Genomic DNA, 25172 nt, shown 5'->3' with positions numbered 1-25172 from the left:
GGTGGAAATCAATTTGCTCTCAGTCTACTTACTTCTGAACCAATCTAGCCTTTAGATAAGGCACATTTTGAGAACTTAATTAATGCCATTTCTGAAAACCAGATCCACAATGTCTTTACAATAAGTATTTTATTAATGCATTTTCAACAAAAAAGATAGTAGAAAATCATAGTGGTTACTTCCCCAAATATTTTCTTTCCTAAAACTGTATGCGCTAAAATTGATCAAGCACTGTTTTTCCTCCCATCGTTCCTTGCTTCGTTCCCACTTTCATACAAACCAAAGAAGGTTGATCAGTCTTACTTATTTTTGCATTTAAACTTAATGTTATGCTTTGTAGGTCATACCACTAATATAATTAGCGGAATAAAATTGAGTGTGCTTTTGCTAGTTTGATGACTCAACGCAACTACTTGGAAAAAAAATACAAGTTTTCTTGGAGAAAAGTAAATAGCCTTCAAGGAAAAATAATAAAGGTTAGCCTCAGTAACCATGTACGTGCATGTCTGACTGCTCTAAGTTAAGGATGCTGTGGGAAGCAGCATCGGTCCCAACAGGCTTTGGCTGCCATATAAATGTCAGCAAAGGAGGTCACACTGGGTCTGTTTGTCTCACTACCTGCACACTTTGGGTGTTATTTGAAAACCTGGAAAGCTGAATCACTAATCTAATGTTTGCCATTGATGCTAGAGGAGATTTGAGGTGAAAGATAATTCCAATGGTCTCCCCAGAGGTGAGTTTCTACCGGTTCGGACCGGTTCAGCTGAACCGATAGTAGCTTGGCGGCCTGGGTCACTGGAACCGGCAGCGACCCAGGCCTGCCACACCCCCAAACCGGTTCACCCAGCAGTGCCATAGGAGCTGCCATCTTGTTTTTGGCTTCTGTGAATGCACAGAGCTATTTTAGTCATACTGCGCATGCGCACATGCGCCCCGCGCCCCTGAGTGAACCAGCAGTAGTCTCTGTGGAACCCACTCCTAGGTCTCCCCAAACATTTCCCCTTGCAATTGTGTGTGCACACGTAAAAAGGCATTGGTATGGCTCTCTTTCTCCATAACCTAAGCAGTCCTGTGGCTAAAAAGTTGTTTTGCTTTCCTGCATTGTAGTTGACAAGGGGAAAGATAATGCTAGGGTACTAAGCTTAGTAACTACAGTTTGGGTTTGATTCAGTATTTGAATCCCTAAGAAACATTCTGTGAATTTCAGACTATAAATATTATTTTAATATTATGTGCTATATAAACAGCTGCTTACTGTTAATTTAGAGATCAATTGCTCCTAATCATGGGAGCCAAACAACTTCAAAGCATCCTTACTAATAGTTGCAATATTTTTAACTGCAGTTTTGTCATTCTCAGTCCATCAGAAAACCTACAACTTTCATCATTAATTAAAGTTATAAAATTCTACTTAAAACCACTGGAGGCTGCGCGACATTCTTCAAAAGTAATGAAATCCATTCAGCACTGATTTTAAGGGGATATACTGTAAATGTCTAAAGTCATTCTTATGATACCTACCAGTATAGACTACACCAGCAATTAAAAAGAGATTGACATAGCTGATATATTTTCAGAAGAAACAGCTTTGGTAGTTCCAACTAAAACTTGTCCTGCTTTCGTTTATTTTTAATTCCAAATTCTTGATAAGTAACAAGACATGTGGGACAAGTTGGTGTTCCAACAACAGATGCAGCTACATCTTGGAAGCTTCCCATTGAACTCTCCGAACCAATGTTCTGTCTATTGCTTCTACACTTGGACAACCTAGACAAGAAAAAGATGAATCGTTATATTCAAAATAATTGGCTCCAACAAGCTTTTCCAATAATAGTCCCGAAATTGATTTTTGTATGTATTTACACAAATCATCGGATCTCCTGCTCTATTTTGTAAAGATAAGTGGCTAATAACTAACGCCTTTTTCTCAACTGGTATCCCTTTGGAATAATCTTCCTTAAAGAGGTCCATTTGGTATCATAATGTTTATCTTTTAGATGCCACATAAGATTAATTTTATTTCTGAGTGCTATTATTCCAAAGATGTTGGGATGAGGTGAGATTTTTCATAAAACAAATATTATACCCAAAAGAACTTTCCTTGAGAACACAGTACAGCATGTTCTCTTCTCTTGTCTCTGTACTTATAAGCTCTGTTACCATTATCTCAGTTAATTCTATTTGCATTTTTGAAATCCCTCAACTTTAACTCTACATTAATAGCCAGGCTTAGTTTGGCACTACAGAACTTCATCAACAATAGTTGTGGACTTATATTATGATAATATAATAATATTATTAAATTTTAGGAAGGGGAAGCCTACAACTAAGTATCAGCATTCATAATTTATGTATAAAAGATTCAAATAAGTGCACTTGAAAAGATCAAGTAAAAGTGGCTGAGAAAGCTTTCTGATACGCAAGCCACCAACATGAGGTGCCCATGTGAGCTACGTGTAACATTCCATTGTACAAATCCTATTTTCCTATCAAATGTGATCAACATATAAAGGGTAAATAAAATAATCCCAATATAGATAGTCCTGGATTTATGACCATAATTGGGACCAGGATTTCTGTTGCTAAACAAGGCATTAAGTGAGTTGCGCTCAATTTTTACAACCTTTTTTGCCATGGCTGTTAAGCAAATCACCAAAGCTAAGTGAATCAATCTTCATTAAGCGAATCTGGCTTCCCCCATGGAGTTTGCTTTGGGTTGTTTGCTGGGAAGGTCGCAAATGGCAGTCACATGACTCTGGGATGCTGCAACCATCATAAATACACATGACGGTTGCCAAATACTCAAATTTTGATCACATGTGATAGCTGTAAGCATAAGGACAGGTCATGTCACTTTTTTCAAGAGCCGAGGTGGCGCAGTGGTTAGGGTGCAGTACTGCAGGCCACTTTAGCTGACTGTGATCTGCAGTTCAGCGGTTCAAATCTCACCGGCTCAAGGTCAACTCAGCCTTCCATCCTTGTGATGTGGGTGAAATGAGGACCCGGACTGTGGGGGCAAGTTGCTGACTCAATTTGCTAAAAAAATTGTAAACCGCTTAGAAAGGGCTGAAAGCCCTATGAAGCGGTATATAAGTCTAATTAATAATAATTTCAGTGCATTTGTAACTTCAAATGGTCACTAAACAAATTGTTGTTAATTGATTACTACCTGTATGCTTTGCATCTTACCAGAGAGCGCCATTGCTAATTTGAATTCTTCTTTCAGTATCTGAAGAACTTCCTTCACACCATCTTCACCCTGATTAAATTAAAGTACATTGTATGAATATAAATGTAGTGGTCCTAGCTTTGTCCCAACTGACAAACATTTTATTTGTCCAGTAGATTAATCTTTCTTTACTCTCCACAACTTAGCTTACTGACAATTTCAGGTCCAGCTGTTTTGAAAAAGAAGCTGAAACCTTCCTATGTTTCCTATTGAACCATTAGGAATATGGCAGAGCATACCAAGACATTTAATTGACCTCATGAGCTTTTTTTTTAAGACATCATGGTGCACTATATTTAGGCTGACTTAAAGGTATCCATAATATGGTTTAGTCGGTTTGGGCTTAGCATGTGATGGATTTTGGCACTTTGGTGTGTGTACCATCATGTTCTGGCTTGGAATTTATGAGGCCAGTGGGTTGTGTCTTAAAAATCATTGTTAAACAAATAATAATGTAAGATTAAATCTGAAATACAAATTGGAAATCCATTATTTTTAGCCCATTTCTCAAATCTATTAAGTTCATCCTTAGCTATGTAGAACATTCACAAATCCAATATATGATGTTGCCGTCTTCAAATCTATTTCTTCATATCTTCATTCATGCATGTCTTCTTCATGTCTTTCTTCTATTTTCCTCATGTCTTCATTCAAGTAATACCCATATGGCAGTGGTGGGTTTCAAAAAATTTTGGAACCTCTTCTGTAGGTGTGGCCTACTTTCCGGGTCCACTGGTGGAACCTCTTCTAACCGGTTCGGTAGATTTGATGAACCGGGTCTACCGAATAGGTGCGAACTGGTAGCAACCCACCTCTGCCACGTAGCCTCAGGATCCAGCTATGCAGTTTAACCAGTCAGATCCTTTGGGTTGTCCTTTTAACATTATAATTGTCATTTTGTTGTTTTCATCCAGAAGCACTCCAATGACTGCTAAAATGCGGAAGGAGATGTCTTTCAGACAAACACTGAAGGACAAGAATGATTTGCTTTACCTGATAGGCAAGACCCCAGATTACAGGCCTTCCTACAAAGACCGCTTTGGCCCCAAGAGCCAGGGCCTTGAGAACATCTGTGCCTTTTCTTATTCCACCATCTAGAAATACTTCAGTCTTCCCTTCCACCGCATCTATTATTTCAGGCAGGACCTCAATCTGTAAATGAAAATGAGAAGGGAGGAGAATTCCATATTTGACATGCCACATTTTTCATAGTATAAGACGTACTTTTTCCCCCCGTAAAAGAGGGTGAATATTTGGATGCATCTTATACACCGAATGTAGCCAAAAACACGAGGCACGGAGGAGGCGATGGTCTGTAGCAATCCCTGCAACCTGGAACAGCTGATTGGGGGTATTCCGGGAGGCAAATCCACCCGCCAATCAGCTGTTCATGCTGAATCAGGCTGCAATAATGTGCTGAAGCTGACCTGGCTATTCACTATTTGCTGCAAGGAAGTGTCAGAGTTTGCAGTAGCCATCACATTCAGAAAGCACACATAAGTAACTGATTCAGCAGAATTCAATAATTTCTTTTTATATATAATATAACACATTAAATAAATATACAATACTAACAGCAGGTTTTCCAATGTGGCAGTTCAGCAGAGGAGGGAAGTTTCACTTTCAGTTTTAGTTTCAGATATCAGCACAGCATACAGCTTTAGTCACACCTTGGCTCCTTGCTGTCTCCTTCCTTGTTGCTCACACAGCAAGTACTGTTTGTTTCCAAACAGTCCTCAACTCTCTCACACATTGACAGGATGCTAGCCAGATGAATACCATGAATGGTGGTAGGCAAAGACAGAATTTTTTTTCTTATTTTCCTCTCCAAAAACTAAGGTGTGTCTTATACTCAGGAGTGTTCTATACTCCGAAAAATATGGTACCTGCAGAAGAATCTTCGAGATCCAACATTTAAATATTTAGAAGCCATAAATGCCGTGGCATTTTATTATCCCGTTTGATAAAATTCCAGCTAGCCTGCTTCAAATGCTAAAGTAAGAACTATATATCCAAGTGTCTATTACTGAAATCCCTAAAGCTTCTGCACATTCACTGGGAAACCACAGGCCATGTTCAGCACCATATAATTACTAACTGCAATTTAGACTCTCAGTGACACCTCATCGTATTAAAATCCTTCATTATTATAGCCTTGCTGACTCATTCTCCAGAAATCAGTTGCTAGGTTCTACTGAATCTGCCTTCCAGGGATTAGGGAGTGTCAACTGGCAGAAAGTCTGAGATGTATAATTAATGCTTGAAAGTTTCTGTCACAGAGAACTACAAACAGAATAGAGATCCCAGAGCAGCCGCTTCAAATTTGTTGGACGGCATTTGCATAAGTCACAGGAAGTTGTAATTCAGTCAATCTGGACTGATGGAACAGACTTTTCAATATATAGGTAATCCTTGATTTACGGACATAATTGAGCCCAGAATTATGCTGGTCATTAAGGAATTCATTACACATTATACAAACCCAATTTTATGACAAATTTTGTCATTCATTAAGTGAGCCCATTGTCTGCAATGAGGGTTTTTTTTGCCAAAAACTGGAAGTAATTGCCAATTTCTGGCACAAAAATGTTATTAAAAAGAGCCATGGTGGCACAGTGATTAGAATGCAATACTGCAGGCTAACTCACTGCTCACTCCAGAAGTTTGATTCTCAGCAGCTCAAGGTTGACTTAGCCTTCTTTCCTTCCAAGGTTGGTAAAATGAAGACCCAGATTGTTAGGGGAAATATGTGGACTCTGTAAACAGCTTAGAGACAGCTGTAAAGCACTGTGAAGTGGTATATAAGCCTAAGTGGTATTGCTATTGTTATAAATCACAGTCACGATCACAGGATGCTGCAAATAGCTGTAAATGTGAGCCAGTTACCAAGTATCCAAAATGTTCTGACAGTTGTCAGAATCACATATCTGAGTCATAAATACTCTTTTTTGGGTCTCTTGGAATTTTGAATAGTCGCTAAGCGACCAGTCATAAATGGACAACCACCCATAATAGATAAGTATTAGGCCTTTTAAACAGGGGAGCTAGATAACTGAAAATTGAGAATATTGTTTATATTGACATGGCCTGTGGTTGGTTCCAGGATCCCATATGGTGTTTCAAGATTTAGATTCTAAATCAGCAAGTGTCCAAACTTGCCCACTTTAACACTTGTGGACTTCAACATTCAGAATTCCCCAGCCAGCTTGATTGGCTGATGCATTCTCGGAGTTGAGGTCCAAAAGTCTTCAAGTTGCCAAGATTGGACACTCCTGCTCTACATAGATCCTCAAGCACAACCTATAATTTTATTGTCTGTTTGTTTTTTCGACAGGCCTGGTTAGACTTTTCCAGAGCTGACAAGATATTTACTTTTTTGTTTTCCATTGCTGTCCTTTCTTCTCTCTCCTTCTCTCTATCTATACAAAGAACCACAGATATGTAAGTATACATATACACAATGCTTTAGTATAACAAACATATACTTTAAAGTTTTTTTATCCATTTCAGAACAATTCTACATATATCAATTACATTTCACATTCTCCTGTTCCTCAAGCATTAATTTCTCGAAGCATTATTACAGATCCAAATTCTTGGTGAGCTGTGAATATTTGAGTGTATATGGTTTGCAGGGCCTTAGATATTGAGGCAGTCCTTGGCTTACAACCACAGTTGAACCCAAGAGTTCTGTTGCTAAGTGAGACATTTGCTAAGTGAATTTTTGCCCAATTTTATGAGTTTTCTCACATCCTTCAGCCACCAGCCCAAAACTACTTGGCTTCTTTCTATAATAACATTAGGGTTTAAGTGAAATGCAAGTGAGAAAATTCACGGGCTGGCAGGCTCCAGCTAAAAAGTTTCTTGCTTCAAAGGGGATCAAGAGCTGTTTCTATCTGACTCAAGATGATTAATTAGTAATTTAATCAGCATTATCAAATACCTTGATTCTTTTCCCTTTTTTTCTCTCTTTCTTTTTTTATTTTTTTTTATTTTTTATTTTAGATTAAGTAATTCTTGCCTAAGGAAGGAAAATACATGTTTAAAGGCAGAGAAAACCCAAATCCAAGATTAAGCTAGAGAGAACCAAAGAGATAGGGAAAGTCTGTTCTAGCCATGTTATATAGGACTAATTGGTATTTAGGAATATGTATGTCTTTGTATAACACTAAAATTATGAAAACAGTGATTAATGAAGCGAAGTGTAAGCTGGATGGTCACATCCTTGAAGATACAGTATGCAGCAGCAGCATTAGTAGCTTTCCTTCTGACAAAGTAGAGATTGCCAAGGGTTGATATTTGCCTATTTCCTTAAATCTCAAAGGGAATTCCCAGATATCGCCAATGCAAATATGTTCCTGCTAAATCTGTCATTGTTTTAACAGGAGCCACTAATTAGCAGTGCAAATGGGGAGGCACAGAGGGGATGTTTGCACATGTTGTTATGAAGGCAGCCCACTTGTCTAGTAGGCTTGGTAAATCTATCAGCCAGCCAGATATGCTTGCTAACCACTATTTGTTTGTGTACTTGTATTTTTGCAGCCACCCATCTTATGAAACACAATTCTGGGTGGATCCCCCAATAATAAAAGGCCAAGACATCCAGAGCAACAAGTCTCCATTCTATCAAATAATACCATCCTTGGGCTCCAACTTTATTCTATCCCAATGCTGGAGGTGAGGGGAAGGGAGCCAATCTTTTACAAATTTCTGTAAGGCTCGGAGAGTAAATTTCTGTAAATCTCAAGGGGGAGGTGTTTCACAAAGTAGAGGCTGCTGTAAAAAAAGACACACTACCTGATCCAATTAAATGACAGCATCTCAGAGGGAGCGGTGACTCAGTGGCTAACATGCTGAGCTTGTCGATAGGAAGGTTGGTAGTTTGGCGGTTCGAATCCCTAGCACCATGTAATGGGGTGAGCTCCCGTTACTTGTCCCAGTTTCTGCCAACCTAGCAGTTCAAAAGCATGCAAAAAAATGCAAGTAGAAAAATAGGGACCACCTTTGGTGGGAAGGTAACAGCGTTCCGTGCGGCTTCAGCATTTAGTCATGTGGGCCACATGACCAAGGAGACATCTTCAGACAGCACTGGCTCTTTGGCTTTGAAACAGAGACGAGCACCGCCCCCTAGAGTTGGGAATGACTAGCACATATATGCGAGGGGAACCTTTACCTTTAAGAGGAAGGATCTGAAACGTGCCACCCAATCTAACCTGATAGGGCAAGCAGATATCTCCAAGAAGAGGCAGTCTTACAAATAACCTGGCCCTTTGCCTTGTCAGGGCTTAAAGGTAATAATCAGCTTCTTGAACTATATCCAAAAAGAAACTGTGAGCTACTAAAACTCACACAATAGCAATGTGATTTGAGCAACTGGAGAAGCAGCCAATACTGCATGTATCACTGTATTCTGGCCCCGTTCTAATTTCTGAGTAGTATTCAAGGGCTGTCCCATAAATACTATACATTGCAATAGTCCAACTGGGAAGTGACAAAGATATGCCTGATTGTGAACCCACAATGGGCTCAATTGGCACCTAAGATATATCTGTGCAAAGATTACTCTAGCCGTGGCTTCCACCCCCTCCTTGAGCAGAAGTCACAAATTGAGGAAACCCCTCCTCAAATTGTGTAGCACCTCTGTCCAGGGAACAGAGATAATATATCATCAGACCAAAACCTCCAAAGCACTCTGTCTTGTTGGGGCTTAACCTGAGTCAGTTCTTCCCTATTAAGTGCTTCACAGCCTCCAGATAGTAAGAAAGCAGCAGAATCATCTTTCCAGCAAGAATTGGAGATGTTCAACTGGGTATTACCAGAATACTGATTTAGAATTTAGAATAGAATAGAGATGGAAGGGACCTTGGAAGTCTTCTAATCCAGCCGCCTGCTCAAGCAGGGGAACCTATACTATCTCAAACAAGCAACTGTCCAGTCTTTTCTTAAAAACCTCCACTGATGGAGCACCCACAATTTCTGAAGACAAGCTGTTCCACTGGTTAATTGTCCTCACTGTTATGAAGTTTCTCCTTAATTCCAGGTTGATTCTCTCTTTGATCAGTTTCCAACCGTCATTTCTTGTCCTGCCCTCTAGTGCTTTGGAGAATAATTTGATCCCCTCTTCTTTGTGGCAGCCCCTCAAATACTGGAATACTGCTATCATGTCATGATGATGATACCACATCCCATGCTTGAATTTCCTCACCTAGCAGGTTCAAGTAGATCTTAAAGAGGAATGGTGGGAGACCCAAGCGCTAAGCATCACACAATGCAAGGGCCTAGGGTTAAACCACTTCCCACAACAACACACCAATAGGAACTGGCATCTTCACCTCCTCCGAGTGCCATCTGCCAGCCAGTGCCGGCTGGCTACTACGCGGAGGAGAGCCTTTTCAGTGGCAGCTCCGACCCTCTGGAATGATCTCCCCGTGGAGATTCGTACCCTCACCACCCTTCAGACCTTCCGCGCAGCCCTTAAGAACTGGCTATCCCGCCAGGCCTGGGGGTAAAGATCTGATCCGCCCCCACCCGAATGTTGGATGAATGTTGTTTACTTTTTAATTATGTGTTATGTTATATGTTACTGTCTGTACCCCCCCTCCCTATAAGTTGTTAGCCGCCCTGAGTCCCCTCAGGGAAAAGGGCGGCCTATAAATAAACCTATTCAATTCAATTCAATTCAATTCACAATTAAAAGTGTTTTCTGTGCTTTAAGCTTAAGCAGAAGATGGAAACTGCAAACACTTTGAACCCAATTTAGAGAGAATCAGTCAATGTAATAAGTAAAATAAGTACATGCAATGATTATTCCTACTAAGTAATAGTTGGGGAAGTTATTGAGGGGAGACGGGATGTTAATAAAAGCAGAATTTGAGTACGACTCATGTTTTCCAGTATGTTTTTAAAAAACGTTTGCTAGGTAAACAAATTCTGGCTTCTTACACTGTGACATTTTCTGGGGAAAATCCTCCTTAACCCCACTCCAAAGGTGATGTAATTGGTTAGGATGAATTCTTCAATAGTTTACTTTGACTCATATAAAAGTAGTGCGTAAAAAGCGGTGCCGTTTATCAATGGTACAAGCTGAAGCATTCTCTGTGCTAGACATTTCCAAACCCTTTTCTTTGAACAGGACAATATAATCATCTAACAAAAAGGTTATTGTTTAACTGCTTCAATAAGGATAAAAAAATGGCTTTTCTGCACACGAAAAGCCACAATGTCTAACAATTCAGCTCCTTGCTCATAGATATGATTGGACATGACACGAAATCATGACAGACGAGTTCCAGGTCTTAAATTGCATGTCAACAATTCCTCCCAAGTCTAATATGTTGATATGCAAAAGAGCAAAGGAATATTTGTATGTATAAACTTAATTTTTTCATATTCTGAAAATGATGCTATAAGAAACAAGCAGCGGCAAGAGTGATTTCTTTGAAGACAAAATCAGTGGCCCGAGGGGAATCAAAACTTGCAAGTTCAATTTGCTATATTCCAGTTGAGGTTTTCTAATCATCTGGCACATAATAAAAGAGATTGTTTACTCTCTTTAGGTTTTGCTTTCGAGCCAGAAATATTTCGGTCCCACTTCCGTATATGTACACTCACTGTCATATCCAAGCACATTGCCCCAAGTGCTATTCCTTTAGTACTATGACACAAGTCATAATTAAAGCAATCATTTCATCCATTTATAACCAGGCTTAGGAAACAGCCACCGCTTTGGAACAGATTTGCTCTGAAGAGTAAGCCAAACTTTATAGACAGGTTTCAAGGACCTAAAGGCAACTATCAGAATTTTTAAGTAATTATTGTATGATCATTCAGATATTTCATGATCATTCAGTGACATCTTTTGCATGTTTTGGATCACAAAGCTGGTCCTGGCATCTACCATTTAAAGAGGCACCTCAGCAGGGCAAATCTGGTAATCCAGTAAAACAGTAGGATAAATCCAGAGCTTTGGGGAATTGCTGCTATTTAGAGTAGACCAGTGACTTTTCCTCAAAAGTAAGGCAATCTCCATTTGAGGCAGACTGGAATTTCAGGGGGTTTATCCTGGTGTTGTGGCCCGCCAGTGGAGCTGATGGCAGACTCGGACAGTGAGGAGGTTGGGGAGAAACATGGGCCAGTCCTGGAGTCTGCGGAAGGCTCTGATGAGTGCTCTGCATCAGAGGCAGAGATGGGGTCAGGGTCTTCTGACAGTTATCTGCTGCCTTTGGAGTCGGAGATAAGTGGGGCTGAAGAGTAGCTGAAGCCTGTTCCCCATGTGCAGACGCAGAGTTATCAGAAGAAGGAAACAATTAAGGAAAAACGTGGACTCGGGAGTAAAGGCACAAGGGGCGCTGAATCCTACCCCCCATAGGAAATAAATAGGAGCAAAAGGGGAGTGGTGTTTGCAGGAGACAATTAGTTCATTAGTGTGCAGATTTGCTTATCTGAGAGATTCCTTTCCAAGTATTTCCTTGTACAGCATTGCGTCTGGAAGCGATCGACTTGGCAACTATCCAAGGACTGATAAGTTCTGTGTTTGCAATTCACCCTTGAAAGAATGTTTGCTGGGACTTCACTGGATGTGAATGCTAGGAAATCACATTAGCCAAATAAAAAGGGTTTTTTTTCTGGGTAAGGAGTCTATTTCCTGATTTGGTGAAGCCTAGGTCAGAAATATTTTTGCCTGGGGCAAAAATAGAAAATGTTATGGTGACGAACATAGTTTACCTAAACTCCCTTGCTGTTTTCAAGGGCAGATGGAGAGCACATTCCATTCTCTATGCTACAATACGATTCACCAACCATTTAATTGATTAAGTAAAATATGGAGAAACTGCTATATTTTTTTTAATCCCACTGTGAATTTTTGCAATTTCACCTAGGAAAAAAAAAGGCAGGCCTCAAGAGCTCTTAAACCCTGCTTTCACAGTAGAAGTAGAAACACGGGGAAACTTCCATGTGTCCATAAATATCTGGGATGCTTCATGTTGAAACAGCTGCTGCTTCTGAATGGTCTTTAAAGGTAGCTCCATGCAGAGCATATTAATCCAGTAACCCAGATGGGGACTGAAACAGCAAATCAGTGTGGACATGGATGTAACTGGCACAAAACACTGAGTGCCAAAACATTCTTGGGCATCAGTGGTGGGTTGCTCTGGTGCCTGCCCGGAGCACCAGGTACTGTTCCGGTACGGTACACCGGAGGGCCCACCCACCTGCTCGAGCTCCTTATCTGTATTTGAGCTCTTCGGCACTTCTGCGCACATACATGGAGCACACGGCGCCTGCACGATGCTCCGCCGAGCAGCTGGAGCGTGGCGGAGGCTCACAGAGGTGTCACAAGAGGTAAGGATGCATGTGTGCACTGTGCACATGTGTGCATGTGCTGTGTGCGTTCATGTGGTGGATGCCGGGTCCCATTGCAACTGTACCGGTTGCAATGAGATCCGGAACCCACCATTGTTGGGCATGTATGCTTGCTCTATAAGCAGAAGATACCCATCCAAGGGGACTCCGCCATACCAGTCCAAGGAATGCAATCCTGTACAGAGCTAAAAATAGTTTTTCTCTGAAACCAGTGAGCTTCTGACCCTGTAGTCAAATTGCTTTTGGCAGTTAAGCTTAAATTTTTCCAGTAGTGGGATTCAAATAATTCAACAACTGGTTCTCTGCCCTAATGATTTCTTCCAACAACCAGTTCACCAAACTGCTCAGAAAGTTAACAACCGGTTCTTCTGAAGTGGTGCAAACTGGCTGAATCCCACCACTGAACCTTTCCCCTTGATTTGAACCTTCACTGCCAAATGGAACCTCAATTGCATATTCTGCTCATCCAGCATAGAAAACAATATAATTAAAACCTGGGTATTATCATCGTATATTACTTGGTTCATAGAATATTGGGGAATTGCTAGAAAGGCTGTAAGGAGGGATTACACACCCCAAAACATCATTAGTTTGAGACTTGAACCAACCATTGAGAAATGGGGAGCACCACTGCAACCAAATCCTCCCTCAATCCTTGCAACCAGCCAAAGAGAAAACCGTCATCGGTGATATTGAAGATAGTTGAAGAATCTAGTAAATTCATAGCATTTGCTTTCCCCTTTCCAGTCCCATTATAGGAGGCAGATAATTTGAGTCTGATGATCCTGTCCCATTTGAAAAGGAATCAGGTTATGTTGCTGCCTCTGCAACACTACCAACTTCTCTATAATCTCCTCTATAGCCAAGCTGATCAATAGCTTCTTGAGTAGAGGTACATTACCATGTCTTTCAAGGCTGGTGGGATACCTACAGCTTTCCTACACTGTAGTTCAAACTTCCCTTTGTAACACAACACTTCTCGGTAACTTCGTGAACATCCATTCATTTTCTAGTGTAGAAATAGTTTTCCATTGATGCTTTCTGGGATATTATTGCAACCATGGAATTTCCTGTAATCTCTTCCTAGCTTTTTGAAATCTATCAATGTCAGGTCATTGTTGCCAAAAAGATGTTCAGAATAATATAATTGGCAGTGCCTGAAAAGGGACAGGAAAGCAGCAGTGCTCGTTCACATGAAGAACCAGTCTGCCCAATGTATGAGACACTAAAATATATTATGATGAACATTGGAATAGGCTTATAGACAGGAAGCACCACAGATTGATGGAGTTTATAACTGGCAACAGTGTATCATATAAGATGGAGAAGTAATTCATTCTTGTTTTCATAATTACTGATAAGCCTGCTTTTTATTATTTCTTGGGGAAGTCCTTTTATAGATATTATTTGATCTTATATGCACCATTTGTTGTTAGTTGCAAAGTCATGTCCAACCCATCGCGACCCCATGGACAATGTTCCTCCAGGCCTTCCTGTCCTCTACCATCCTCTGGAGCCCATTTAAGCTCACGCCTACTGCTTCGGTAACTCCATCCAGCCACCTCATTCTCTGTCGTCCACTTCTTCTTTTGCCCTCAATCTTTCCAAGCATTAGGCTCTTCTCCAGTGAGTCCTTCCTTCTCATTAGGTGGCCAAAGTATTTGAGTTTCATCTTCAGGATTTGGCCATTTAAAGAGCAGTTGGGGTTGATCTCCTCTAGGACTGACTGGTTTGATCGCCTTGCAGTTTAAGGGACTCACAGGAGTCTTCTCTATAAACCATTATAAATGAATAAGTTATAAGGTCAGAAGTTTTGCTTTTTCACAAAGTAGAACATATTCCTTCCAGTTAACTGCTGAATAGGACATTGGGACATTGGCCATCTAGATCAGAGGTGTTAAACTCGTGATGACACGTTGTCACATGACATATCACAACTTTCCCCCCCTTTGCTAAAATGGGGGTGGGGTGGCCAGCGTGTGACGCATCCAGCCCTTGGGCTGTGAGTTTGACACACCTGAACTAGATGACCTGGCAAATGGTGAGCGTGGGACTTGTTCTCAGTCTACCTGTATAATAATAATTTTCATCTATTCCACCAGACCTCCCATGTGGACATTCTAGATCTTATGAAGCAAAAAAAAAATATTTGCAGGTCAGAGATTTGCTGTTATGATAGGATTTTCTTAGCCCGGGGGAGAGGGGACCAAAAAGCAGACGTTTCCAAAATATTGCAGAACAAAAAACAGATGGACATTTTTGTGGTCTCAAATCACTAATTAGCATCCTGCCCATTAAATCAAGACTAGATTATAAAGAAGATCAAAGGCATTAACCAGGCCCTGCCTTAATGTACTTGCTGATAATTGATGGCCAAAATATACATATTCAATTTACAGAGATTCTGGAACCTTGCCCCCTTTTCCCCCCTGCAATAAACCTGCCCATCTGTAAGAATCTTACTTTCTTGTTGTGAGTCTTCGTAAGAAGGTTTACAGCTGGACTCCAGCACAATTGCCTCTCCCATCTGGCCATTGTGCTTGGCACATTCAAATCCACATTTGCTGTGGCTGTAAGAGGGATCGGACACCCTACTGGCATAGCCTATTCTCATTTTTTTTTAATTCAGACATGGGAATACAGGTAGTCCTCAACTTACAACAGTTTATTTAGTGACTGTTCAAAGTTACAACAGCACTGAAAAAAGCGACTTATGGCCATTTTTCGCATTTATGACCGTTGCAGTATCCCTAGGGCCATGCGATCAAAATTTGGACAGCTGACTCACATTTATAACAATTGCAGTGTTCCAGAGACACGTGATTCCCCTTTTGCAACCTTCTGGCAAGCCAAGTCAATGGGGAAATCAGATTCACAACAACCATGTTATAAATTTAAGAACTGCAGTGATTCACTTAACAAACATTACAAGGAAAGACGTAAAATGGGGCAAAACTCACTTAGGAAATTTCTCACTTAACAAAATAAATTTGGGGCTCCATTATGGTCATAAGTTGAGGACTATCTGTATTAATTTTATGGGGGAGAAGGAACATGTTCCATTTACGGCTGAATATTAATGATATTTATAGTAATGTAGGACATTTTATTACCAACAGGATGACTCAATGGAGAATATAGCATTTCTAATCATCACAACTCGCACACCTAACACAGTTCTTCCAGTATAAAGAATTGGGGTTTTCCTTATGCATTATTACAGTTTGCTGCATTAATGTTGCTGTAATTTGCTACCTATAAAAACTAATTGTACAATAATATTCTGCCTTCACTTAGTAACAATAGCAACTAGTCTTGATTAATGTTCAGATAAGTAGTAATAGCCTGTAGCCTGGAAGTCAGATCAAGATAATTTTTATACACTCAGCTAATTTTTCATGCTTTCCTCACATATTCCCTCATGCTGAAAAACTCATAGTTTCTTTTTAAATATACAACAAGGAGTTACTAATAAGCCAGTTGGACATTTACATTTGTAGCAGCTTTGGAAACAGCATTCAAACTATCCTCATTTTTCCATTCAGAGATTGTATACCTGATTGTATGCACAGTTTCACACTGTGTTTTTAGTTTAAATAACTTACCCACTTAATTCTAATTTTGAAATGCAACATTGTACCCACTTCAAAAAAAAAAGTGCTTAAATATTTTTTTCCCTTTCCCTTTTCCAGGATGATTAATCTGTTCTGAGCCTGTTAAACTGTCATGCCAGCTGCAATAAAGTTATTTCTTTTTAGGTATAGATGGGAAAAAAGAATCATTTTTTCTGAAAATAAAAGCTATCAACGCATGCTTATCTTAAACACACCAAAGATAAACTTGATTATCCCTCCCCTTCCATCAAACTGCCTTATAATTACATAACTAGATCAGGAGTGGGTTTCAACCAGCTGGTTTGCTCATGCGTGCAGCTCGCCGGTGCTGGATGAGTGCAGCTCGCCGGTGCTGGATGAGTGCTGCACGCGCAAGCACAGTTCATTGGAAATTGTTCTGCACATGCGCAGAACTCAAGAAAAAGATGGCGGCAATGGTGGCGGTGGCCAGGAAACTGGTTCAGGGGTGTGGCCAGCCTGGGTCGCTGCTGGTTCTGCGACCCAGGCCAGCATATGACTCTCAGTTAGGCCAAACTGGGCTGACTCAGTAGGAATCCTACTGATTCCTAGGTTCATACAACATGCTGAACCCAGATTAAACAAACATATTCTGGATCTCCATTATAAGTTACTTCCAAACGACCAGAATATATTAGGGCTTTAATGCGCTGTGGTGTACATTACATACAAAATATCAGAAATATGCAAGCTGTGATATTACCTGTGGCATTCTACGGAAGTGAGAGTTGGCTTGTATAGAAGCAGTAGTTATGCTTTTGAACTTAGTGTTGGATAAGACTTCTAAGGGTACCATGGACAGCCGGAAAAAACCCCACCAAATAAATGGATCATTGAACAGATCAACCCAGAGTTCTCAGTCGAGGCACAAATGATCGGGCTTAAATTATCCTAACTCAGATCATTCTGTGAAAATCTACCTCTCTGGAGAAGACTCTAATGTTGGGAAAGGTGGAAGGAAAGAGAGGAAGAGAATGACCAGCAGCAAGGTGGATGGACATGGTTACAGTGGTGATTTGGGAAACTTGAAAGAACAGGGATAGATCATCTTCTTAGGAATCAAAAACAATTTGATGGCAGATAATCAAGCAATCATCAGACAACATGCTATGTCAATTGCTGGATTTATGTAATTTTCTAGATCACACATGGCCAACCTTCATCCATTGACAACCAGCGTATAGCAATAGCAATAGCAGTTAGACTTATATACCGCTTCATAGGGCTTTCAGCCCTCTCTAAGAGGTTTACAGAGTCAGCATATTGCCCCCAACAACAATCCGGGTCCTCATTTTACCCACCTCGGAAGGATGGAAGGCTGAGTCAACCCTGAGCCAGTGAGATTTGAACAGCCGAACTGCAGAACTGCAGTCAGCTGAAGTAGACTGCAGTGCTGTATTTAACCACTGCGCCACCTTGTATGCCATTGACATGTCAAGAATACACTTTGACTGTCCCTCCTGAATCCGTGGAACTGAAAAAGATTAGAATATACTTTTCTCCGTTGATTGTTGAGGGTAATAGGCTGACTCTGTAAACCACTTAGAAAGGGCTATAAAGCCTTTGTGAAGTGGTATATAAGTCTAAGTGCTATTGCTATTCTAGCCTAAGAAATTGAGAATAAAGCCAAACTTTATTGGCTTTATTATACTAGGACCTTACATATCTTATTAGCATAGCAAATTTATTGTTTTCCCCCTATGGGAATCACTCTCTTGCTTTTCACATAATTACCTTGAGCGTCTAAGATAAATCAACTGGTACATTAACTAGAGTAATTAGCATTTATTGGGCCTGCATTTCATTTAATACTTTTAAGATTTAAGTTTGCCATGTTAATTACCTTTATTTAAAATGTTTCTTGGGAATACTTTACAGCAAGTAATTAGTTTACAGTTTTTCTGAAATACAGCACTATAAACATTAAAGCATCAACAGGAAAGGGAGTCACAGATTATTGATAGACTGCAAAAATAACTGCTAAACACGCTAAACCTTATTTGAAGTAGTTCTATGTTTAGCCAAGCTGAATCAGTTCCAGCCACACAGAGACTTCCAAGCTTCTTTTATATCCTTTGATAATCACGCTATCAAGACAGGGTAGATTATTTTATGATGAAAAAATAATTAGCAGATTAATACTAGTAAAAATATGCATAGGCTTGTAACATTTTGCTTTATGATGCTCTGGCAAACAAAAATAAGAAAACTATCCTTTTAAGCCTGAAAAAAAAAATAAACTTGCATTTGGCACCAAAGAATAAAAGCTAATATTAGACAAGCAAATGATTTTATTTAATATTATGTGCTTTTCCAAAAACCAAGCGAGTCAATATTGTTCACTAGTATTGAATATTAGCAGGGCAGCATTTCTAAAAGCCAAACTGTTTTCTGATTTTAGAGAAATACCAGCTGCTTGATGGCTCTAGCTTTATTCAAATGATTTGCCAGTCCCTAATACCAAGTCTTAATATTTTTCCCCTTTAATACTCACAGTAGCTGGTACACCATCCAGTTGACGTGCGCCATGATTTGATACCAGAATCCCATTGACGCCAACCTTTACTGCTTCTCTAGCATCGTCAGCTGGGGAAACAAAATGCTGAATTTTTTAAAGTTGCAGCTGTCATTGTGGAAACTGTGACTTGCATTAATGCCAGTTTTTCAAAAACAGAAACCAGCCTGAAAAATGCAATTCAGCAATTGAAATGATCCTCAGAACCAAGCTAAAAAGGTAGCCTTGTTCCTAGGTACAAGGCATTGTTCATTCCTTTGAAAGGACAATCAACCGCACCTGTGCTCTATTGCCCCGTCGTTCTCTGTAGCTCAAATGGTTAACTCCCTGCCTGGGAGGCCATAGAGCACAGGTTCGATTCCCAAAAACTTGGGTATGGCTAGCTGATGAGAGCTAAATAGCTTGAAATAGATCTATACTAGTCTCCCTTTATTTATTTATCAGCATAAATATAACAAATGTAACAAAAAAGGCAACAGTAAAAAAGATTGGGTTTCTGTCTGGATGGACTCTTGTGACGAGCCTAATGACAGAGAGTGGAAGTGTGACCTTCCTCCCACACTTGGGCATACCAGGGGTTGTGACTTTAAGTATATACCTCCCACCCTGGCTGGCTGATAAAGGAGTCGTTCTCTGTAGCTCAAATGGTTAACTCCCTGCCTGGGAGGCAATAGAGCACAGGTTCGATTCCCAAAAACTTGGGTATGGCTAGCTGATGAGAGCTAAATAGCTTGAAATAGATCTATACTAGTCTCCCTTTATTTATTTATCAGCATAAATATAACATATATATATATATATATATATCAGATTTTTACAACCCCTGGTAAGCCCCAATTAAGGGAGGAAGCTAACTGCTTCCATCATCTGTCATTCGGCTCGTCACAAGAGTCCATCACGACAGAAACCCAATATTTTTACTGTTGCCTTTGTTATATTTGTGGTTTTTTTTATTTGTGCTGATAAATAAATAAAGGGAGACTAGTATAGATCTATTTCAAGCTATTTAGCTCTCATCAGCTAGCCATACCCTTATGGTTCAAATCCCAGTAAGGGTATGGCTAGCTGATGAGAGCTAAATAGCTTGAAATAGATCTATACTAGTCTCCCTTTATTTATTTATCAGCACAAATAAAAAAAACACACACATATATATATATATATATATATATATATATGTGTGTGTGTGTGTGTGTGTGTGTGTGTGTGTGTGTCTGTCTGTGTGTGTCTGTGTGTCTGTGTGTCTGTGTGTCTGTGTGTTGTATTTGTGCTGATAAATAAATAAAGGGAGATAAATAAATAAATACAACACAAATGTAACAAAGGCAACAGTAAAAATATTGGGTTTCTGTCTGGATGGTCTCTTGTGACGAGCCGATAGACAGAGAAAGGAAGCAGTAGGCTCCCTCCGATATTTGGGCATACCAGGGGTTGTGACACTAAATATAAGAAAATGGTTGAAAACATCATAAAACCACTCCAAACCAAGATCACAAGCAAATTTATGTCAGATACAGTTAAAAGCTGTTAGAAAATTACAAGGGTACCATTTTATTCTCTAATCCTACTATCCAGTATATAAAATGTAAGTTTGTTTGTGGGTTTGAATTGGCAAACCCAAAAAAGGGAATTGTGACATGACATATTCCTAATAATGTTGTGAGAAATTGCATGAAGGCCAGGAAAGGAAAGGAAAAGTTCTTGTTTTTTGTGTCTTGATGGCTGATGATAACTTTCTATTTCATTTACTGGTCTTCTTGCAATTTCTCACAACAGTCTCACAGAAGACTGTGAAGAAACATTTCAAATCATATAAAGAGATCATGCCTTAATTAAATCAGAGTGGGAAATTCTTCCACTTTCCAAGATTCTGGATTTACTCCAAACATCTTACTAACATGTTGCGTCCCTGACTTTGTCCAACTAAGCAGGCCTTGTGAAAGAGAATTTTTCCCAAGGAGTTTATTGTACCAGTGATCAGCACACAATTACACTGATGTACAAATTGACTTATTGACATGCTCAGTATCAAAAGAGTCCTTACAATTATATAAACTTGTTGAGATATAAAGCAGTCTGTGCGGCTGATAGGTTTACCTTACCGAAATCATACACAAAATCATATTTCCTTAGATAGAACCTCTAGTTTAAACAAAAGGCCTAAGATTTAGTAATTACTCTGTTATTTTATCTGGAATCCCAGCACTAATTTTTAATCATTTGGGACTGGCTTGCATTCTAGTAGTTAACACTTTTACTTCACTTGTTAGCATCTTGGTGCCTTTGGTGTGTTGTCTGTTTTCTTCTGGGCTTGTACTATCATACTATTCATTTAAAGAGTGCATATGACTGAGGGCCAGAGATGGTATTCAGCAGGTTCTGACCAGTTCTGGAGAACCAGTAGCAGAAATTTAAAGTAGTTTGGAGAACCAGTAAATACCACCTCGGACTGGTCCCGCCCCATCTATTCTCTGCTTCCTGAGTCCCAGCTAATCAGGAGGAAATGGGGATTTCCCAGTAACCTTCCCCTGGAGTAAGGAGGGAATGGAGATTTTATAGTATCCTTCCCCTGGAGTGGGGTTGGAAAGGAGATTTTACAGTATCCTTCCCCTGCCAAGCCTGCCAAGCCACACCCACCAAGCCACACTCACAGAACCGGTAGTAAAAAAGTTTGGATCCCACTACTGCTTAGGGCCCAAAGTTGAACCCCTCAAACCTTTTCCTTTGACATGTTGGAAGGACAGTAAAATCAGGAAGGTAGGATGGTGCCATATATCTTTATAGAATGCAGACTTAGGAAGACATTCCATTGCTTTAAACTCCCTAGAGAGATACAAAGGCAAGATGTCTTCCATCATAGATTTTCCAAGGTGTCCTATATAGTAACCCTGTAGCACCTTGACAGTGTGAAGGCTCTTTTATATTTAAAACTATAGTATTTAATAAACAATCCGTAATCCGCTATCTTCTGAGGAAAAAAAATGATTGTATCCCAATTAAAAAAACCTTTTTTTTGAAATTAATATCAGTTGAGAAACTCCCCAGGTCCATTGCAAGGTGGGTCCCTGTAGGAAAACCATATGACTGGAGTCTTGCCTTCAAACAGCAACTCCAAGAAGTTTGATAGATCTATCAGTACAAAGGCAGCCAAACCCAAACAGGTTAAATTCAGTTTTAACAAACGCCTAAAAATTATGATTCTTCAAAAGTAGAGCCTCAAGTCACAAAATGACATTGGGAATAGAGTAGCAACTTGAAAAATTGCCCTTAAAAATTGATTGAATTAATTCCAGAAAGTGTAAATAGGGATATGACCTAAGCTGAGCTCCATATAACATTTGTGTTATAGTTTTTCTCTTCATATTCATACCTTGTTACGTTTTATTTCATGTATAATCTAGCCCACCCAACCCTAAAGCAAACAAGCACCTTTTAGAAAACAAATTATAAACTATCAAATATTATTTGCTATGTACGAAATTATAGTGCCAAAACAGTACAATTTATACCTTAGGAAAAGAGCATCAGAAAACACTTTTGCATTTTGCCTGCAAGTATATCAGTATTATTATTATTTGAACTGGAGATATATTTACATCCATGCTCATATATCAAGAAAGAGAAATGGGACTTATCAAGATTAATGAATCAGATTGTCTACTGATTAAAATTAATTGCCTGCAAGAGAAAGTCAATTTAAAAAACAAATATATCCCCATCTGCATGTCCATTCTCTCTTAGAGTCAAAAGCAGAAGAAAAAGAGAGAAGTGGTAAGGGAAGAGGAGAATACAAAACTGAATAGAAAAGAGAAGAGAAGCGGGGGGGAAGCATTGTCCAGGAATTATAAAGGATTAATATTCAACAGGAAACCAGGCCCTCCCAAGTTAATTTTCAAAGGATGATTTTCAACAAGGTTGTCTGCACTCATGTTTGCATAAGAATGTAAGAGAACTCATCTCCAATCCACAAACACATTTAGGGAGCTCACTCTTTTTAAGATATTTACCATACGTCAAACATTCATCTTCATTACAATGAAATTTATTGAATACTAGTTGATAACCTGGAGTTGCCTGGGTATTTATTTATATGGGGGAAATGTCCAGACCAAACATAATTTCCAAATGTTGGATTTTCCCCCTTACTAGAGGGAGCCCCCTTGTAGAGTACAGTGAAGCCATTACCATGGCAACTCCACTGCGCTGTACAATAGAAGCCAGTATGGCAGTACGGCACAACAGCCTGTATTTTAACAGAACACATACCCCGAGGAGTGTTAAAGGTATCTTACCCCCACAGTATTTGTTTCCAGAGAGTAAGTCATCTGTGTACCAAGTTTGGTTGAAATTGCTCAAGGCATTCCAGAGTTATGCTGGAACATACACATACAGATAGATGATAGATGATAGATGATAGATAGATAGATGACAGACAGACAGACAGACAGACAGATAATAGATAGATGATAGAGAGACAGACAGACACAGACTGACTTACACACACACACACACACAAAAATACACACACACACTATAGAAGCTTTGTGTACTCTTCTATTCAATGTTAAAAGTCATTCAAAGATGTCAAGTTGCACTCTATTTGTCTCTTCAAACCAAGGAAGAACCTACTGTTATTTGGACCAATATTTGATTCCCTGCTCCATCTACACCCTTGCACCTTTTGTTCAATTAAGCAAGCAGCTGTCCTGTATTTATGGTGGCTTCAGGAATCAGTTATTTATGAAATAAATGGGGACTGTGGGGGCAAGTTGCTGACTCAATTTGCTAAAAAAATATGTAAACCGCTTAGAGAGGGCTGAAAGCCCTATGAAGCGGTATATAAGTCTAATTAATAAATAAATAAATAAATAAATAAATAAATAAATAAATAAATAAATAAATAAATAAATAAATAAATAAATAAAATTACAAGTTGTTCCTTATTTTAAAAAAAGATGGACTGTATTTACATGTGCCGTCTGTTTCTCTGAAATATACAGTTTTAAATATATATATACAAAGGGGAAGACAAGCCTTCTCAACAAAGGTTTTGTATAGTTCATATGCCCTTCTGCTGAGTTATTGGGCCAACAATTCAGACAAAATGTTCATCTTTGATACTACTACATGTAAAATACCACTGAACCAATAGCTAGTAGGAAAAAGGCACAGAAAAGGAAGTTGGAAAACTAAGCATTATACATTGCTTTTCACTAGCAGGCAGCCGATTGGGGAAGGAAGTTCTACAGCCCCTCAAATATTACAGAATTTTAGACAAGCAAACCAACCTCGGAGGATTCCTTTAGCAACAATGGGCAATGCAGTCAGTCCTCTGAGCCATTTCAAATCATCCCAGTTGATTGATGGATCTATTGCCTCTGTGACATAAACAGACAGGCCACTGTTTTCACCATAACCTTTCTCAGATGAAAATGCCAGATCATTGGTTTCAAAATTTTTCATTCTGAAATTGGAACAAGAAAGTTGGGGGGGAAACTAAGAAGAGTTAACTGAAAAATATCAACATTCACCTCTGCCTTAAAAGCTTGCATGCATGTGTATGCATGCGTGTATAAATAATGGCTGGAGAACTTTTTGGATTAACATTTACTGAATGTCATTGTGTGCAACAATATACCTTATTTTACTGGTGTATTCCTTTTTTCTTCCAAAAAGAAAACAAAAGAAACAAAAAGGAATTTTTGATTATTTGATACAATATACATATAGTATATTCTGTTCACTTATAGAATTAGTTTCTCAAGATGTCTTAACTGTGACACTAAGTAGCTTTAAAGATAATTTGAAAACTCCATGGAAGCCAATAGAGCTGTTAGTAAGAATTATCCATACATAGAAACAAAATAGACAAACCTCTGTACTGAAGGGTACTGTATAGCCACATACCAGACATTTGGAATGGAAAATTGATTCACACTAGAAGGACTTATGACTCAGACCCTCCCAGTGGCTTCCTGAAACTGTTTGGTTAACTACTCTTGACTACAAGATGTTGGACAAAATAAACTTTTAGTATGTCTGATTCATTACAGTTTGTATTATGTTGTGGCTCAGGTGAAGTCTATCACTGAGTGTATCCTTAGAATTGTGGTATGTATGACACATCCATCCAGCTTGTGTTAAGCAAAAATATCACCAACAAATGTTGAGAAGAATGGCCATTGTATTGTTTTAATGCACAGCATCTGCAAGAAAGAAAGAAAAAGAGGAAACAATCCGATTCCCATCTTCCCACAGTGCCCCAAAATCCAACAGGAAGGGAAGGGAAAGAGAAGAATTAATTAAAGCTAACATCTTACTTGGAGCTTCAAAGCAGCTGTTGGCCATCTTAGCATCCTATTTTGTACATGTGTGTTCAGAATATTAGAACAAGTACTCAAAGCAGCTTTGCTAGATCCTTCAAAACACAGCT

The 25172-nt window shown here is 39.3% G+C and overlaps 1 protein-coding gene across 1 annotated transcript in view; it reads right to left on the bottom strand.

Moving 5' to 3' along the window:
- Positions 1-110: 110 nt before the first annotated feature.
- HAO1 (hydroxyacid oxidase 1) overlaps positions 111-25172 on the bottom strand; it is a 48199-nt gene continuing 23137 nt past the window's right edge. The window contains exons 4-8 of the mRNA XM_087716873.1: positions 24028-24203; positions 18719-18810; positions 4223-4381; positions 3190-3259; positions 111-1767 (exon numbers count right to left, since the gene is read on the bottom strand). Coding sequence (XP_087572999.1) covers positions 1697-1767; positions 3190-3259; positions 4223-4381; positions 18719-18810; positions 24028-24203 — 568 coding nt within the window. The 3' untranslated portion in view covers positions 111-1696. The remainder of the gene's footprint in view (positions 1768-3189; positions 3260-4222; positions 4382-18718; positions 18811-24027; positions 24204-25172) is intronic.

The sequence above is a fragment of the Thamnophis sirtalis genome, unplaced genomic scaffold, assembly GCF_051295495.1.
Source record: "Thamnophis sirtalis isolate CommonGarterSnake01/CBP01778 unplaced genomic scaffold, rThaSir2_p1.2 scaffold_5, whole genome shotgun sequence".
Taxonomy (NCBI): domain Eukaryota; kingdom Metazoa; phylum Chordata; class Lepidosauria; order Squamata; family Natricidae; genus Thamnophis; species Thamnophis sirtalis.
This window is presented reverse-complemented; position numbering and strand designations above follow the sequence as displayed.